Source organism: Sorex fumeus, unplaced genomic scaffold (assembly GCF_029834395.1).
Source record: "Sorex fumeus unplaced genomic scaffold, SorFum_2.1 ptg000037l, whole genome shotgun sequence".
Classification (NCBI taxonomy): Eukaryota; Metazoa; Chordata; class Mammalia; order Eulipotyphla; family Soricidae; genus Sorex; species Sorex fumeus.
In genome coordinates this window covers 73,827,336-73,846,783 of record NW_026606094.1, presented here as the reverse complement: position 1 = coordinate 73,846,783, position 19,448 = coordinate 73,827,336, and the positions used below count along the sequence as shown (strand labels likewise).

General features: G+C 42.3%; 1 protein-coding gene across 7 annotated transcripts in view; it reads left to right on the top strand.

The window, feature by feature from the left end:
• PDE1C (phosphodiesterase 1C) overlaps nt 1-19,448 on the top strand; it is a 661,768-nt gene that overhangs the window by 563,242 nt on the left and 79,078 nt on the right. For all 7 annotated transcript variants that reach the window (XM_056117979.1, XM_056117980.1, XM_056117981.1 and 4 more), the window contains 3 exons: nt 12,307-12,388; nt 14,133-14,253; nt 18,078-18,253. In XM_056117979.1, the coding sequence (XP_055973954.1) occupies nt 12,307-12,388; nt 14,133-14,253; nt 18,078-18,253 (379 nt within the window). The remainder of the gene's footprint in view (nt 1-12,306; nt 12,389-14,132; nt 14,254-18,077; nt 18,254-19,448) is intronic.

Sequence of the window (19,448 nt, the reverse complement as noted above, 5' to 3'; positions counted from 1 at the left end):
TGTTTTTTTAAAAAATTATTCACTTTATTGTCTGTGCCTTCTGTTTTGTTATGTATTTATTACTTCTGATAGTTTAGAAACTTTATATTGTTATTTTACACACACACATAAAATGTGTGGCTAACTTGATAATGTAGTTTCTATCCTATATTGCTGATAGCACAGCGGTAGGGTGTTTGCCTTACAAGCGGCCAACATGGCCGACCCGAGTTCGATTCCTCCGCCCCTCTCGGAGAGCCCGGCAAGCTAGGAGAGTATTCGATATGCCAAACACAGTAACAACAAAATCTCCAATGGAGACGTTACTGGGCCCGCTCGAGCAAATCGACGATCAACGGGAGGGCCTATCCTATTTTTATATAGATAGATTGCCTTGCTTCTCTGCTGTAAAAATTATCTACTTTTCACTCTCTTCCCCAGCATCTGATTTTAGGTGGTTATGTTGCTTAATTATTGTAATCAGTACCTTTGTTATTTATACATAGCTCTGTTTGTTTATAATTCATTTTAGGGGTTTTGTGTTCTTTTTGTTTGGGGGCCACACCAGGCAGTGCACCAGGCTTGCTCCTGGCTCTGAGCTCAGCAATTACTCCTAGCAGGGCTCAGGGTATCATATGTGGTGCCAAGGATCGAACCTGCATTGGCTGCATGCAACACAAGTGCTCTACTAGCTGCACTATATCTCTGGCCCCTATAATTCATTTTATAAGATATAGTTCTAGACCACATTAGAATAGATATTGAATTTTTATTCTTTGCTTCCCAACACTTTTTCCAATTTTCCTTTCATAACATAACTACTTGTTTACTGTTTGTTGAGTATACTATTTCTAAATAGTCCTTAATTCCTGAGTGTTCTTGTTTGTGCATACAGTTTGTGAGAGAGGAAAAGATCCTCTCAGAAGAAAGGTACTTCAGGACAGTGGAAAATAAAATGGCAAAGGCATGACTTTCCAGTAGTACTTCTCTTGGTTCCACTCTGTGCTGTCAGTTTGGCTATGACAAATCCATTCATCTTGTGACTGTACTTAGCTATTTCATGAGTGTTGTTGTTGTATTGGTTTTGTTTGTTTAGTTTATTTGAGAGCTATACTTGGTAGTGCTTAGGGCTTACACCTAATTCTGAGCTCAGAAATCACTCCTGGCAGAACTCAGGGGACAATACGAGGTGCCAGGTTTGGAACCTGGGTTGCCCACATACAAGGCCAGTGCCATACCACTTGTATTCCTCTCTAGTACCCAAGTGTGTTTTTGCTTTTGTTTTTCTAGATGCACTGGTAAAAGCATGTTTCTGTGTGCCCCCAGGTTTTTCTACTATTTTCCTTGGGTCAAAGCTTATATAAGACATTTTTTTAAAAAATCTTATTAGTGTGCTATCGCGGAGCGATAGCACAGCGGTAGGGCGTTCGCCTTACAAGCGGTCAACATGGCCGACCCAAGTTTGATTCCTCCGCCCCTCTCAGAGAGCCCGGCAAGCTACCGAGAGTATTTGATATGCCAAATACAGTAACAACAAAGTCTCCAATGGAGACGTTACTGGGCCCGCTCGAGCAAATCGATGATCAACGGGAAGGCCTTTACCTTGGGCTGGAGCGATAGCACAGCAGGTAGGGCGTCTGCCTTGCACGCAGCCAACATGGCCGACCCGAGTTCGATTCCTCCGCCCCTCTCGGAGAGCCCGGCAAGCTACCGAGAGTATTCGATATGCCAGACACAGTAACAACAAAGTCTCCAATGGAGACGTTACTGGGCCCGCTCAAGCAAATCGACGATCAACGGGAGGGCCTTTACCTTTACCTTTACCTTATTAGTGTAACATCATGAGGCACAGTTGTAGACTTACATATTTTTATGCTTGGGTTTCAGTTATATAATGATCGAATACCCATCCCTCCACCAGTGCCCATTCTCCACCACCACCAGTCCCAGTATCCCTCCCACCCCCCTTCCCACCCATCCCACCATACCACTGTGGCAGGGCATTCCCTTTTGTTCTCTCTCTCCTTTTGGGTGCTGTGGTTTGCAAAAGAGGCATTGAGTGGCAATCATGTTTGGTCTATAGTCTACTTTCAGCATGCATTTCCCATCCTTGGCCGATCTTCTCACCACCCTTTATTCGGTGCTCCCTTCTCTATCTGAGCTGCCTTTCCCCCTAGCATGTGCAGCTGGCCTCCAAGCCATGGAGTAAACCTCCTGGTACTTATCTCGTCTGTTCTTGGGTGTTAGTCTCCTATTTTGTTACTTTATGTTCCCCAGATGAATGCAATATTTCTATGTCTGTCCCTCTCTTTCTGACTCATTATGCTTAGCATGATACTTTCCATGTAGTACCACTTGTACGTCAATTTCAAGACTTCATCCTTTCTAACAGCTACATAGTACTCCATTGTGTCCATGTATCAAAGTTTCTTTAACCAGTCATCTGTTTTCAGGCACTTAGGTTTTTTCCATATTCTTGCTATTGTAATGAGTGCTGCAATGAACAAACAAGTGCAGATGTCACTTTGACTATACTATTTTTTTATATTTAAAAGATAATTTTATTTTATTAAAGTGTCATAAATTACAAAGCCATCATAGTTGCATTTTTGACATACAACGTTCCATCATCGAACCTGCCACCAGTGTCAACTTCACAAGTATTCCCAGATTCCCCTCCTATCACCCCCAACACCTGCACCCCCCTCACACCCCCCGCACCCCACACCAACCAGCCCCAGCAATAGGTGTTTCTCAGTCACATAATAAGCATGGAATTTCACAAATTTTCATGTGGTGATTCAGAACATAGCGTTGGCATCAACTACCTATTCAACGGAAACTTCAAGATTATGGGCTCAGTTCTCCAATTTACTGTCATCATTTTAAATACCAAGCAGCAAGTTTGGAAGTTCAAGGCTGAGATATTGCATGGCAGGTGGAGCATTTGCCTTGCACACGGCTGACTCAGGTTGATCCCAGGCACCCCATACGGTCCTTTTACCCAGTCAGAATTTATCCATGAATGCAGAACCAGGAGTAATCCCTGAGCAGCACTGGAGGTGGTACCCCCCCACCCCAAACACAATTAATTTTTTTTTTATTTTTGGGAGTTCACAGGTCACCAGAACTTCTTACCAGCTGGATGCAAATTCATGGATTCCTATAGTTCCTTGTGATTTAATAACCCACCAGAACTATTCACAGAATGCAGAAAAGAGCCATACTTTGAATTAGTTTAATTAATGCAAAGAGTAAGATTTTAATACTTTTTTAGTTTTGGGGCTACACCTGGTGGTGCTCAGGGCATACTCATGACTCTGTGCTCAGGGATTACTCCTGTCAGGGTTCAGGGAACCATAACAGGTGCCAGGGGATGAACTTGGGCCAGCCCCACGCAAAACAAGCACTTTGCTTGCTGTTCTATCTCTCCAGGCCCGATCAGCCAAAAGGGGGAGAGACATAGAAGAAAGTCTGGGGGTATCCTAATACAATGCTAAGTAACATTACACAGAGTAAATACAGCTAGGAATGTTTCTGTGTCATAAATATTTTGTTGGAGATTCTCTTTCATAAATAAGAATTATTATTTTTGCATCTCTGGGATATATTCGCAGGAGTGGTATTGCTGGGTCAAATGGGAACTCTTTCTAGTTTTTTGAGAATTGTCTATGCTGTGTTTCCAAAAGGGCTGAACCAGTCAGCAGTTCCACAAGCAGGGGAGGGCCCATTCTCGCCCCATCCGTGCCAACACCGGTTGCTTTTGTTCTTTTGGATGTGGTCCAGTCTCTGTGGTATGAGATGATATCTCATTGTGGTTTTGATCTGCATCTCCCTGATGATTAATGATGTAGAGCATTTTCTCATGTGCCTTTTAGCTATTTGAATTTCTTCTTTGAGAAAGTTCCTGTTCATTTCGTTGCCTCACTTTTTGATGGGGTTGGATGTTTTCTTTTTATGGAGTTCAACCAGTACTTTGTATATCCTTGATACCAACCCCTTGTCGGATGTGTATTGGGCGAATATTCTTTCCCATTTTGTAGACTGTCTTTGTATTTTGGTCACTGTTTTTCTTTCTTTTTTTTTAGGTGCAGAAGCCTCTTAGTTTAAGATTGTCCCATTTGTCTATCTCTGTTTTCACTTGTTTGGCCAGTGGCATGACATCTTTGAAGATACCATTAGCTTCAATGTCATGGAGGGTGTTTCCAACTTTGTCTTCAATGTACCTTATGGATTCCGGTCTGATATTGAGGTCTTTAATCCATTTTGATCTTACTTTTATACATGGTGTTAGTCAGAGACCTGAGCCCAGTTTTTTACATATAGCTGTCCAGTTTTGTTAGCACAATTTGTTAAAGAGGCTTTCCTTGCTCCACTTCACAGTTCTTGCTCTCTTAACAAAGATTAGATGATCATATGTTTGGGGGGAGATGTCAGTATATTCAGCCCTGTTCCATTTGTCTGCAGCTCTGCCTTTGTTCCAGTACCGTACTGTTTTAATTATTACTGCTTTGTAGTAGGGTTTGAAGTTAGGGAGGTTGATTTCTCCCATTTTCTTTTTACCAAGAATTGCTTTAGCTATTTGTTCCATATGAATTTCAGGAGTGTTTGCTCCATTTCTTTGAAGAAGACATTTTTTTTTATCAAACCTTATTTCTCTAAGGTATTTTTAAGATTTAATTCAAACATCTTCCACCTGTTAATGATTTTATGGAGAGGACGAGACCACACTGGATTCTTTCCATGCCAGGTGATAATGTCTTTATGATTCTGTGGCATAAGGATTATTTTTTTGCCTTTGAAATCCAAAGATATTTCCAGAATTATTTCAAATATGCTTTCAATATAATATGATATTTCTTCCCACACAGTGGTTACTGGGCATTCATTTTCCTACTGGAAGAGCTTTGGAGAACTAGATTCTTGGAGTATCATTTGAGATTTAATGCCATGTCCCTCTTCTCTGAGGCTTTACTGCACTCCTTGGATATTCACAGCAGCTGGCAGTCTCTCTTCACATTGTTTTGATTTGAAGTTACTTCTAGTAATTGTGTTTGTGTCCTCATTTTCCTTGTCTTGTAATAATAATGTCTGAAACAAGGGCAAGGAGGACTAGTCCACAGTTGGAAACCTGCCTCAAGTGCTGGGGAAGAAGACAATTGTGGAGGGAGGGGAGGAGAGAGAGAGAGAGAGAGAGAGAGAGAGAGAGAGAGAGAGAGAGAGAGAGAGAGAGAGAGAACCTGCCATAGAACCATAGAAGCAGGAGGCTGGGGAGGGGCGTGGCCGGAGGGAAACTGGGGTCATTTATGGTCAGAAATGGACAGTGGTGGAGGGATGGGTGTTGTTTGCTTTTTTGTTCAATATGATCATTGTATGACTGAAACCCAATCATGAACAGCTTTCTAACTGTGTAACTTACAGTGGGTGACTCAATTTAAAAAAAGTTAAAAAAAGATTTCTGAAAGTAAAAACCAAAGATGCCTTTACTACTCTATTTTAAATCCAAAATCACAATGGTTTTCTCATACTTTATATTTGCTGTTTTGTTCAATATGATGCTTTTGTTGCTTTCCAATCTAATCATTTTTCTTCATTGCACCCAAAAAGACTCACTGATATGTCATCTAAAGGTCTTTTTCAGCTCTTGCTTTGATAGATGCTATCTACCCTGTAAACTTGCAGTGTAGAAAGAATTTATATTTCTCTTGATTGATTTCCTGTGGAAGTAGTACATATAGCTGCTGAAAAAAACAATAAAAAACACCCAGATATGCAATAGTACAAATGAAATAGATGCTTATCTTATACTCTTGTAGAGTACAAGACAGTCTTTTTTCAAATTGTAGGTGGTTTAAAATGAGTAGTGATTTTGGTCCTTTCCCCATTAGCAGAGCTTCCTGGGTGCTTGTCTCTACAAACCCAGTGGATGGAGTAAAAGCACTGGAAAGTAGACATAAGATACTGTATGAGTCAGACTGTAGTAGGAAAACATCCCTTGTCCTTTTTTTAAACATCACCTACATGAACCAATAAATTCCAGGAAATGCAATCTACCTGTGTAGACAAGGGGAGGGAGAAGGAGTGAAATTACGTGAAGAGCTAGCAGCCTAACTAGGCTGTTTGCCTGGCATAAGTGTTCCTACCAAATTCATCTTCCTGTTTATTCCATAAATATTCATTGTGTTTCTTTATACAGTCAGAATTATATCCCCTAGCAAAAGGATGATGGTGTGTGTGTGTGTGTGTGTGTGTGTGTGTGTGTGTGTGTGTGTGCTGTCCTAGAAGGAAAATAATGTGTTGGGTATAAAAATTACTTTGTGTCAGCTATCAGAAATTTTTGCTCTTTTGAAACTGACCTCTTCCGAGTGACCCCTTTCCTTCTTTTTTCTCCTTTATTTATGTTGGGGATGATTCATTAGCAACTAAGAGAAGTTCTGAGGCGGAAGTGGAATTCCAGCAGTAAAATCTGATAACTCCAAACTAATGGAGGCACATTGCTGTGGCCTCAGGTTATTAGGATGCTGTTGGAAATAACCCACAATTTACTTTGTGATAACTAGCTCTAGAAATTTAGGTTACCCAAAATCTCAGAGATCAAATATCTCTACATGTGTTAAATTTTAATTTACCATTTACCTGGAAAGATGGAAAGATGGAAAAGCTTATTGAAAAGCATTAAAGAATTTCCCACAAGGGGAGGAACTTGTCTAGGACTCAGTTAAGTGTGACTCCTTCTTGTAGGTTTTCTATAGGTAACTGGGTTTTGGTATTCCTTGTAGTGACAAGACCCTCCCAGAGAATTGTTTACAGAGGGGTTTGACTAATTTAGAGCCTTTTGTGTTGTTTAGTAAGGCTAAGCTTATGACCCTTTTATATTTCCACTTTGGATGTTGCTCTTAAGGCCTTTCAGGGAATCTGTTTGACCTTCTGTCCAGGTAATTCCTTTATTTCATAGTCTCTTATGATCCCAAGGTCTGGAGTAGAGTATATGGTCCTGGGAAATTATTTACTATCCGTTCTCAGAAAGAGCTCTGGAATATGCAGGTATGTTTAAAATGTAGAAAGGAGATAGCTAAAATGGAGCTTCTAGCTGTAGCTGTAAGGGGAAACTGATGTTTCCTCTTTAATTCTCCTCTCTCAAAGATGAAATTCTGAGATATTGAATCAATCTAGCTACTTTCTGCTGACTTTGGGACGTCTAACAGGGGCCCCTTGCATCACCGAGTCTTAGAAAGAGGGTTTCCTGGAGGTCCGTGATACCATGCCTCACTTGCCTATACCAGTGGTTACACATGACTCACCATCTGTTGTTTGGCATCATCAATCCTAGAAGGAACACATTTGACAAGAAGGTTATGAGGTCATGTCCTGTCAGTAAAAACAGTCAGAGGTCAGTGATAGAGAGAAGTGCTCACTCCAGATGAGAACTGAGTGCTGAGAGGAAGTAAAGTGATATGTAGGACACCTTCTGACTAAACCATAAGACCTAAAAGGTAAGGAGAAAGAAAAAAAGTGCCTGCCAGAGAGACAGGCCCTGGTCCAGGAGGGAGACTGGGGACGTTTGTGGAAGGAAGTGAACACTACTCAAGGGAGTGTTCAAACATTGTACCCCTGAAGCCTAATCATGAGCAACTTTGTAACTTTGTAATTCATGGTGATTTAATACATTAATTTAAAACAAAACAGAGGCCTGCCAAGGGACTGAGATGGGAAGGACCCAAAAGAACCAAGACCAGGTATTTTCCATGAAAGCCACCCCTGAAAGTCTGCTCCCATAATCAGGAGATTTTCTTAGTGGGTTGAAGATCAGTCTGAATTTGTTCAGATGTATTCATAAAGAACAAACATTCCATGGGGCTGGAGCGATAGCACAGCATAGGGCATTTGCCTTGCATGCGGCTGACCTTGGTTCAATTTCCAGCATCCCATATGGTCCCCCGAGCACTGACAGGAGTGATTCCTAAGTGCAGAGCCAGGAGTAACCCCTGTGCATCACCGGGTGTGACCCAAAAAGCAAAAGAGTAAAAAAAAAGAATGAACATTCCTTCCCCATGCTTCCCTTGACCTCTTTAGGAAAAAGGAATGTGTCTAGATAGTTCCACTGGTACTGCTACAGTGGCAGTAGTCATACAGTTAGTAACATCAAACAGGTGAGTTCACATGTATGAAAAAGCTCCTCTGTGTTACTTTCACAGGTTGTTTCCAGTTCATAAATATGTCTTCTCTCCAAAGGAAACGCATTGACCACTTTTTTAAAAATAGGCTTTCTAAGGGCCAGAGTGATAATACAGCAGGTAGAATGCTTGACCTTGCAGGCAGCTAACCCACATTAGAACATTAGAACCCCAGTACCTTATAAATTCCTCTGATACCCTCCACCACTGATACCCTCAGCACCACTGGGTATAGCCCCCAAAATAGCCATTTCCCCCTCCCCGAAATCAGCTTTTAATAGTTGAGTCTACTCAACTCAATTAAATTTAAAGGCAAACACCCTACCACCGTATTAATACTCTAGCCCCTAAAAAGTCAGTCAATACCATTTAGTTTGGGCTGGAGCGATAGCAGGGCTGGAGCGATAGCACAGCGGTAAGGCGTTTGCCCTACAAGCAGCCAACATGGCCGGCCCGAGTTCGATTCCTCCACCCCTCTTGGAGAGCCCGGCAAGCTACCGAGAGTATCTCACCCACACGGCAGAGCCTGGCAAGCTACCCGTGACGTATTCGATATACCAAACACAGTAAAAACAAGTCTCATGATGGAGATGTTACTGGGCAAATCGATGAACAACGGGAGGACCATGACCATTTAGTTTATACACTGCTGACCCCATTTCTATTTCTAGCATGGTAGATTTCTGGCCCCACCCAGCACCACCAATAGTGTAGCCCCTAAGCACATAGCCATGAGCAAAAGACTTTTTAAAAAAAAATGATTTTCTGTTTTATTATTATTATTATTATTATTTTAATTTTTATTAGTGAAACACCAGGGTACAGTTGTAGATTTACAATTTTTTGTGCTTGGGTTTCGATTATACAATGATCAGATACCCATCCCTCCACCAGTGCCCATTTTCCACCACCATGGATAATATCCCTCCCACCCCCATTCCTCCCATCCCACCCTGCCTCTGTGGCAGGGCATTCCCTTTTGTTCTCTCTCTCTTTTTGGGTGTTGTGGTCTGCAAAAGAGGCATTGAGTGGCAAACATGTCCAGTCCATAGTCTACTTTCAACTTGCATCTCCCCTCCTGGGAAGATCCTCCAAACACCCTTTATTTGGTGCTCCCTTCTCTATCTGAGCTGCCCTTTCCCCTAGAATGCCCGGTTGGCCTATAAGCTATGGAGTAATCCTCCTGGTGCTGATCTCAGCTATTCGTGGGTATTAATCTCATACTTTGTTACTTTATATCCCCCAGATGAATGCAGTCTTTCTATGTCTATCCCTCTCTTTCTGACTCATTTCACTTAGCATGATACTTTCCATGTAGTACCACTTGTATGTAAATTTCATGACTTCATCTTTTCTCACAGCTACATAGTACTCCATTGTGTAGATGTACCAAAGTTTCTTTAACCAGTCATCTGTTCTTGGGCACTCAGGTTTCTTCCAGTTTCTGGCTATTGTAAAGAGTGCTACAATGAACAAACAAGTGCAGATGTCACTTCGACTATACATTTTTGCCTCTCTGGGATATATTCCCAGGAGTGGTATTGCTGGGTCAAATGGGAGCTCAATTTCTAATTTTTTGAGAATCATCCATACTGTTTTCCAAAAGGGCTGAACCAGTCGGCATTCCCATCAACAGTGAAGGAGTGTCCCTTTCTCGCCATATCTGCGCCAGCACCGGTTGCTTTTGTTCTTTTGAATGTGGGCCAGTCTCTGAGGTGTGAGATGGCATCTCATTGTGGTTTTGATCTGCATCTCCCTGATGATTAATGATGTAGAGCATTTTCTCATGTGCTTTTTTGCCATTCTGATTTCTTCTTTGAGAAAGTTTCTGTTCATTTCATTGCCCCATTTTTTGATGGGGTTGGATGTTTTCTTCTTGCGGAGTTCAACCAGCACTTTGTATATGAGCAAAAGCCTTTGAACACAGCCCCTCCAGGTGGGACCTTCAACTCTCTCCCAAAATAAATGCAGTTTCCCTATAGTACTGATGAGTGCTTTCATAGTTATAGTGGTTAAGTAGGGAATAGAAATAGCTTTGTTGACTTTAAGCAAGCTATCGTCTCTAAACAGTCCTCACAACTACTGCTTTTGTTATAAAGACTGTGGAATTAGCATGGGGGTAAGTTATTTTTATCATGGCCCCCCGAAAGCTTGATCAGCCTTCAGCAAGGCATGCTGGGAAAGAGAGGAGCTGGTATGTCCCCCGAGGTGTCTGCACAGAATGAGAGCAGAAGGAACTGCGGCGCTCAGGACAGTCTCTCAGACACATCTGCTCCACTTTAATCCTACACTCCACTTCCTCTTGTTCACTCATTCCTTTCCTTTCCGTAAATGATAAATCTGTGCAGAAATTGCACACTTTCACATTGGGTTTTTTGTTTGGTTGCTGGGCCACACCCAGCAGTTATCAGGGCTTGTCCTGGGGTTTCATTCAGGGATCACTTCTGACAGTGCTTGGTGGACCATATGGATGCAGGGGATGGAACCTGGGTCAGTTGCATACAAAGCAAATACTTTATCCACCGTGCTATGACTCTGGCCCCAAACTTCTACTCTGAAAGATAGCATTCCAGTTCTGATCAAGGAGTGGTATTAGAATTAGTTTGTTTTTACTATTTACCATTAATGTATTGTTAATGATCAGAGAGAATTAGAAATAGCAAAGTCTTTATTTCTAATATGTTATATATATTATGTATTTACATATTTTATATTGTTATACATACTTATATCTCAAATCTTGACTTAAGCGTTAGAGGCCTGGGATGTGGTTCAGTCAGTATGCAGCATGTGCCTTCCATGTGTGAGACCCTGTGTTCAAATCTCATCACTTTGTAGTTTCCCAAGAAACACTGGGAATGACCTCTGAGCACCAATCCATTAGTATCTCCTGAGTACTCCTGGGTGTTGCACAGTCCACCCCCCCAAAAAATACTTAAAATAGTAACATTCTTTTTATTCACTTGCATTTTCTTATTTAATCCCCATTATAACCCTGTGTGGAAAAGAGTTTTCATCTGTTTTAAAGATCATAAAATTGAAGAGGGAAAATAACCTTCATAGAGTCACATGGCTAGTAGAATAAAGGATTTCAACTCACAAGCTATTAACAAGTCCACTGTCACAAGTCCAGCTCACAAACCCTGAGTATATTCTTTCCTAATGAAATTAATCAGGACAACTTTATGTTTTAAAAAGGGTGATAGATCATCACTTTTCTGGGTATGTGACAATGAGCTTCTGGGTCAAGTTATTAAAACTGTCCATCAGGATTTAGACTTTCCATCAATCTTCTTTTTATAGTGAAGCTTTTTTTGGAGTGAGATTAAAACAGGCTGGTCAGATAATCATGTTTTATCATTGTACAGCTTGATAAATACAAGTATGTATTTTTGTTCTTCTTTGTTTCATTGTTTATTTTGGACTATGTAGCTGGCTGAGTGGCAGAGCACATACGTGGCATGTTTGAGACTAAGGAGACTCTGAGCTTGGTTCCTAAACTTCCATGGGTGACTCTGCTTGCCCTCAGCACTTTTTGGCATGACCCCCCAAACAATAGTAATGAAAGAAAGAGATGGGAAGGGAAGGGAAGGGAAGGGAAGGGAAGGGAAGGGAAGGGAAGGGAAGGGAAGGGAAGGGAAGGGAAGGGAAGGGGGAAAGGAAAAAAAAAGAGAGGGTCCAGGAACATTTGCTCCAGTGAGTATGTGACTTGAAATAACACAAAAAAATAAAATCAGAGAGTCCCTCCAGGAAGAATTTGTGTCTTAGATATTTCCCACAATTGGGAGGGTTCACTGGCTCAAGAAAGGCCAGGGGTCAACCTCAGCCCCCTGGAGAAGAGAGGAATTCTGACAGCAGGGTTGGCTGTAGGCCAGGACGCCTCGCTTTTCTTACTTTCCTCAGGAGCCCTATTGCTATCTGCTGAGGCTTTCTGTACCAACAGCATGTGCCTTTGTGGTTGGGTGGAATGATTGGACCCCAGAGGGCTCTGGCCTCCTGGTGTCTTTCACACAGAGGAGCCGGCCCTATCTGGACTTGTTACATAATGTAATTGCAATAATTAAAATAAAGACTATGGCCTTCATGACAGATGAATCAGATCAGAAAGTGTAGCCCACTGTTCCTAATTTATTTTGACCTCTTGTTTTCCTAGGGTGACAGAGAAGCAGAGCTGGGACTGCCCTTTTCTCCTTTGTGCGATCGAAAGTCAACCATGGTTGCTCAATCTCAAGTAGGTAGGTGTTTGTCAGCCTCTGTGATGGAAAGGAAAAGCAGAGAAAGACGTCTACGGAAATAAACTCACACGTTCCCGGTGATTCTTTGGCTGGGAATCTGGTTCCATTCTGTCATGCTGTGCTCCTGTGTTCAGCTGGTTGGGTTGATGAAGGCTGCCCCATCTTTCTTCATGGAATGTGGCTGGTTCATGAAAAGTTTAGTCAGTGCCATTCTGCTGTCTCCATGATTCCTCCTAGATAAAAATAGACTCTAAATCTCTAAATGATCACAAGAGTCAGTGGCAGGATGCCTGTGTTCTTTCTCACCATTCTTTGCCCATTCTGCATGCAGCATCAGAATGCAATCTCTGCTATGTTTTTCCTCATTTATGCTTCTTCTCGAGCGGGCCCAGTAACGTCTCCATTGGAGACTTTGTTGTTACTGTGTCTGGCATATCGAATACTCTCGGTAGCTTGCCGGGCTCTCCGAGAGGGGCGGAGGAATCGAACTCGGGTCGGCCATGTTGGCCGCTTGTAAGGCGAACGCCCTACCGCTGTGCTGGGCTGGAGCGATAGCACAGCGGTAGGGCGTCTGCCTTGCACGCAGCCAACATGGCCGACCTGAGTTCGATTCCTCCGCCCCTCTCGGAGAGCCCGGCAAGCTACCGAGAGTATCTCGCCTGCACGGCAAGCTCCCCGTGACGTATTTGATATGCCAAACACAGTAACAACAAAATCTCCAATGGAGATGTTACTGGGCCCGCTCGAGCAAATCGATGAACAACAGGAGGGTCTTTACCTTTACCTTATGCTTCTTCTAACTCCCTTTCCAGGACATTGCCACTTCCTGGGTCATACTATTTCCAGAAATGGCCCCCCTCAAGTCTGTCATGCCTTATTTTTTGTAAAAACACATTTTAGAAATTGTTTTTTGATTAGGGCAGCTTTGGTATTATGACTAGGCTTAAGACATACTCATCAGGATGGAGAAGATAGGGTTAAGGTGTTTGCTCTGCACCCTTCCGGACCACATCTGCTTCCCAAGCACCAATGGGGGACACAGAGCAAGTATGCCCCTAATAATGGTCTGATGTGGCCCCAAAACTAACAGGTAAGGAAGTGTATATATAAATATTTTATATATACATATAAAATATATATAAAGAAAACTTCCATTTGCTTTATTTGGGCTTCTCCTTTTTGACATTTCTGTGCACTTTACAATAATTTATAATCTTTAAACTCAGGGAAGACGGTGTGGTCTGCTGTATCTTAGCTTTTACATAGCACTTGTTACGATTGTTGCTGTATTTCATACACACACACACACACACACACATACATATATATATATGTTTTGGGGCAGTACTAGCAGTGCTCAGGGCTTACTCCTGGCTCTGGCTCTGTGCTCAGGAATGACCCCTGGTAATAATGCTTGATGGAGTTTTGAGGACCATATGTGGTGCTGGGATCGAACCCAGGTTGGGCACATGCAAGGCAAGTGACTTACCACTGTACTATCGCTCCCAACCCTATATTTAATATTTTTAAAGCTATGTGTTGAATGACCTACTGACAATGACCTAGGAAAGTTATATAGGAGAAGTAAAATTTACTAATAATTCTCAAATCAAGAAATGTATTACGTGGATGAAATCAATTTGTTGAGGAGTTTCTATGCAGATGGATTTAAAAAGCAAGAAGGGACTCACAGTTTTCAAGGGAAGATCTGTAATTTCTCTGAAGCACTGCTGTTTCTCCTCAGGTTTCATTGATTTCATCGTGGAACCCACTTTCACTGTGCTCACAGACATGACTGAAAAGATTGTGAATCCAGTAGTTGACGAAAACTCCCAACCTGGTGGGACTGGACAGAGGCGTTCAAGGTCAGTGAATGCTCAAGGCCTGAGACTCAGATTGGCTTATCCATGAGGATAGGATGACTCTTTTTTTATTGAACCACCATGAGATAGTTACAAAGCTTTCATGATTGAGTTTCAGTGTTACAATGATCAAGCACCCATCCCTCCATCAGTGTACATTTTCCTCCACCAATGTCCCCAGTATCCCCCTCTCTCACCTCCCCCTCCCCCTGCCTCTATGTTAAACAGTTTCCTTCTTACTCTCTCTACTTTGGGGCATTATGGTTTGCAATACAGATACTGAGAGAACATCATGTTTGATCCCATATCTGATTTCAGCACACGTCTGCCATCTCAAGCGATCCCTCCAATCACCATTGACTTAGTGATCCTGTCTATATCAGCTGGAATAGAGGATGCCTCTTTTGTAAGGTGTAGTTGTGGCACTAGTCCTGCCTCTTTGTAAAGGCCCTCCCGTTGATTGTCGATTTGCTCGAGTGGGCCCAGTAACGTCTCCATTGGAGACTTTGTTGTTACTGTGTCTGGCATATCGAATACTCTCGGTAGCTTGCCGGGCTCTCCGAGAGGGGCGGAGGAATCGAACTCGGGTCGGCCATGTTGGCTGCTTGTAAGGCGAACGCCCTACCGCTGTGCTATCACTCCAGCCTCTTTGTAGAAGTAGAGTGATAGCACAGCCTCTTTGTAGAAGAAATGTTTATCTCTGTTTTCTCAGAGGTCTTGAGTTCCCCAGGCTTGCATGGAAGGGGGTGAGCATTTTCCGATACATGGCCGCAGGCACCTGTACATCCATCCTTGAGCTCCCACCCATTTCCCCTGTGATACTTTCGCTCGTGGCAGTAGCGATTATTGCGTAAAAACCTGGTATTCTCAACTCGTTTTCACTATTGATATTCTTATAAGAAAGTGCCCCTCATCAGAGTTATCACAAAAAGAAACCAAAAGAAAAAGAGTGGGGGAGGGGAGAATGGGAAACTTTAAATCATCTTCTGCCTAACACCCTTCTATTGAAAGTAGATTACCACTTAGCTAACAATGGACAGCATCCTGACCTCAGTTATTAGCTGTGAAATTGGGAAAGCTGCTTTGGTTTCATCAGTGGGGAAACTGTAGATTGTAATACTGGTAGCCTCTGCTAGTACTATTAATTACTGTTAGTACTACTTTAGTTTCCTTGATTTCCCATGCAGAACCTTGGACTGTCCCAAGGACTGTAGCACTGTCAGTAGCACTGTCCTCCTGTTGTTCATCGATTTGCTCAAGTGGCCCCAGTAACATCTCCATTATGAGACTTTGTTGTTACTGTGTTTGGCATATCGAATACATCACTGGTAGCTTGCCAGGCTTTGCCGTGCGGGCAAGATACTCTTGGTAGCTTGCCAGGCTCCAAGAAGGACAGAAAAATCAAACTTGGGTCAGCCGCATGCAAGGCAAATGCCCTACCCGCTGTGCTATCACTCCAGCCCATAGCACAGTGGTAGGGCATCTTCATTGCACGCAGCTGACAGGGCCAATCTGAGTTCAATTCCTCCACCCCTCTTGGAGAGCCTGGCAAGCTACCTGTGATGTATTCGATATGCCAAACACAATAACAAGTCTCACAATGTTACTGGGCACGCTCGAGCAAATTGATGAACAATGGGAGGACAGTGACAGTGACAGTCCCGAGGACAAAGCAGAGAAATAAGGGAATAAGAAAGGGACAGAGGGCAATAAAAGAAATAATCAGGGAGAAGGGAGGACAAAATGATAGGTTCCGGGACTCCAGGGAAGGTCGGGGTAGATGGAACCTCGACTGCTGCTGCTGCTGCCCCTGCTGACTTCTTCAGACTCCTTACTGCTCTGCCTGAAAGACAGCTCGCCCCCTCATTCCCCCTAGCCACTCAGTGGTTTGTGCTCATATTACTTCTGATCTAGCCACCCAGAGGCATGTGATGGTTCTTTAAAGTTTTCCCAGATGATGGCACTTTCTCCTATTTGCACAGTTGCCCATGTTTAGGTTATAGGTAATATTTTTTGGTTTGGGGCCACACCCAGTGGTGCTCAGGACTGACTTTTGGCTCTCTGTTCAGGGATCACTCCTGGCGGTGTTCATGGGACATTATTCTTGGGGACCAAACCCAGGTTGGCCACATACAGAGACAGAACCTTACCCACTGTACTCTCTCTAGCCCAATATTCATGTTTTAAATGTTCTTTTGCCAGACTGGCCTGGCAGTAACCCATAAAATCACTTTATCCTGACCTTGTGGATTAGAGGCAACAAGGGGAGATGGGACCAAGAAGACTAAGTTGTAGGGTAAAAACAATCTCTAAACCAGTTTCCTACAGATACATGTATGTGTATTAACAATAAACAGTACTCAGAAACCACCTGGGCACCCTACAGTCAGGTCATTTCCAACAGCTCCTGACTTGAAATAGCATTGGGTCACCTGGCTTCAGTCCTATGCAGCCGTACTCCTGCTCCCCACTTCAGGTACAGTCTCATATCAGGCTAGCCTCTAACTCTAAGTACACATTAGAAGTTCTCATGACTTCCTCCTTGAACTTGAAGACACTAACCCTGAATCCAGATTGTTACCTGGGAGTCTGTGACCCCAACCACATGAGACATTCTGAGTCCAACTCAGATTCAATTTATTTGCTACGGAGGTCATCACAGATTCAGAGAAAAATTCACTTCCTAGATTATTATAAGGGAATATAATTCAGAAACACCCAGAAGACAGCGAAGCCTCTATCTGTGTGAAAAGAGAATTGAGATGACCTCTCTAGGAACACTGGTCTACCCTTTAGCTCACTGAACCCCATTATGTTAAATTATTTTATGGAAGCTTCTTTGAATATACATAATGGATAGATTCACTGACTCTTCACAATTGATTTCATGTTCAACCCTCCCTGTTAACCAGAGATTGGATGAGTGGACAGTGAATCAAGAGACAACCAGTTTTTAAACTTAGGTACGATCCAAAAGTCTCTTTATTTTTATTAACATAATACAAACCCTCTTTTTGTTCTCATTTCTTAAAAATTCCAATGATTTTCAGGAACTCAAGAGTGGTTTGAGCAACATATATACGTAAATGTTGTTCATATATATGAACAATATGTATATATATATATCGTTCAATGTATACATATGTGTATACAAATCACTGACTTAATTTCATTTATTTATTTAAATCACTGATTTAAACATATTTAGATGCATATTTACATCATAGTTTCACACTGGTAAACTTGGGAGTATCACACTGGGTCGATTTGAAAGCAGATCAGTGAGCTCTGGAACCAAGTCCAAGTTGAAATGAGTTCATTTTAGAGAGTTGCAAACAAAAAGAAAATTAATGGAAAGAAAAGACTCAACAGAAAAGTAATGTGGGGAAGTGGAGATAAATTACAGGTGTAAGGCTTTTGCCTTGCATGTGGCCTATTCTGATTTTATCTCCAACATATGATTGATATGATACATATGATTCCTTGAGCAAACCAGGAGTGATCCCTGAGCACAGAGCAAGGAGTGAGCCTTGAGCATTGCTAGGTGTGGCCTACCATTCCCTACCCCAATTTAAAAAAAGAAAAGAAGGAAAGAGAAAAAGAAAATGAAACGTAATATGAGGATCACTAGACTGAAATCTAGATATTTTTCTACCCAAAATAAAGAATTTCCTATATGTCCCCTGTGGAAAATAGATTGATTATGGACCTCAGGACTTTGTGGTAGTAACTTGATGATGCTAACTGCTCCCTCCTGGGTCTTGTTCATTGGCAGGCAGGTTTTCAACATTAACCCTTCTCTCTGCTGTGATTTCTTTGTTCTCCAGCTTGAACAACATCAATTCTGCAGACACAAAACGATCAGCTGTCAAGAGTGCTGGCTCAGAAGGAAGTGCCCCCGTCAACAACTCTGTCCTCCCTGTTGACTATAAGAGTTTTAAGACCACTTGGACGGAGGTGGTGCATATCAATCGGGAGAGATGGAGGGCCAAGGTGCCCAAAGGTAATGTGCTCTAAGTCATCTTTCAGAAGGTTCCAAACCACTCAGCACCCGGTTGGAAGTATGCAGCCCCTGATTTTGTAGGTGTTGCAAATTAAGTATTGCCTCAGTATGTCTGTTCAAATTCTGAATGTTTTTATCTACCTTTTAAAAATCTTTACTATGTCTGACACTCAATTCATGTTGAGTGACACAGACTGCCAAGTCTCCTGATGGTATGGCCTTTGTGCTGTAGAGCCTCTGTATTTTTCTTGATATGAAGATTCTACAGTGATTGACTGTTATTTCTTGGTTTCTGCTCAGCTAGCTCATCTTTGCCATTTCATGTAACCCTTATAAGCATGAAGCTTTTATTCCTTTCTCTATTGAAGCAAATTCTGACCATAAGCCATCTCAGCCATTTCCTTGGAATAGAAGGAATATTGAGTTTCTTTTCTCCTTTCTTATTTTCTATTCATAGTTTCCTTTTCCTCATTACTCAGGGTCTTCTGAGATGATGGTAACTTGAAAAAAAAGTAAATTATTGTTAGTGTAAACAGAACAAGATTGAAATATGTATGTTCCTTAAAATCTCAAATTTAGTTATTCAGACCCAACTTTGTGTTTTTGAGCATATATTAAATAACCAACATGTACTAGTGGCTCTTAATGCCATTTAGGTAGGGGCTCAGAACTGAGATTAGAGATGTAAAGCAGTGGAGTCTATTTCCATGGAGAGACACAGACATGGATGACCCATTATTTGTGGAGATGAGACTTCAGAATGGAAGTTTTGTTTTGTATCTATTGAACCCTGGGCCAGGCTGTCTGCTTCCATGTCAAGGATGAAGTCGAAAGTAACAGACTTCCTTATCTTCAAAGCCATTAGTCTTGGGGAGAGGAGGAATTGCAGTGTGGTTTCTTTCAAAGAAAGAATGCAGTTCCTTTACTGGATTTGTGCTCCTCACCAATGAGGTCCCTAGCCTTGACCCCTTATGTTCAACAGATACAAGAGATTTATTACCAAACACACATCACACTTACTTTGTTTGGGGGCCACATCCGGCAATGCTCAAGGCTTATTCCTAGCTCTGTGCTCAGTGGCCATGTCTGGCGGTGGTCCTCGACCTGTATGTGGTGCCAGGGATAAATCCCGGGGCAATCGTGTGCAAGACAAGTGCCTTACCATCTTTACTGCTTCTCCAGTACCAAATATTTC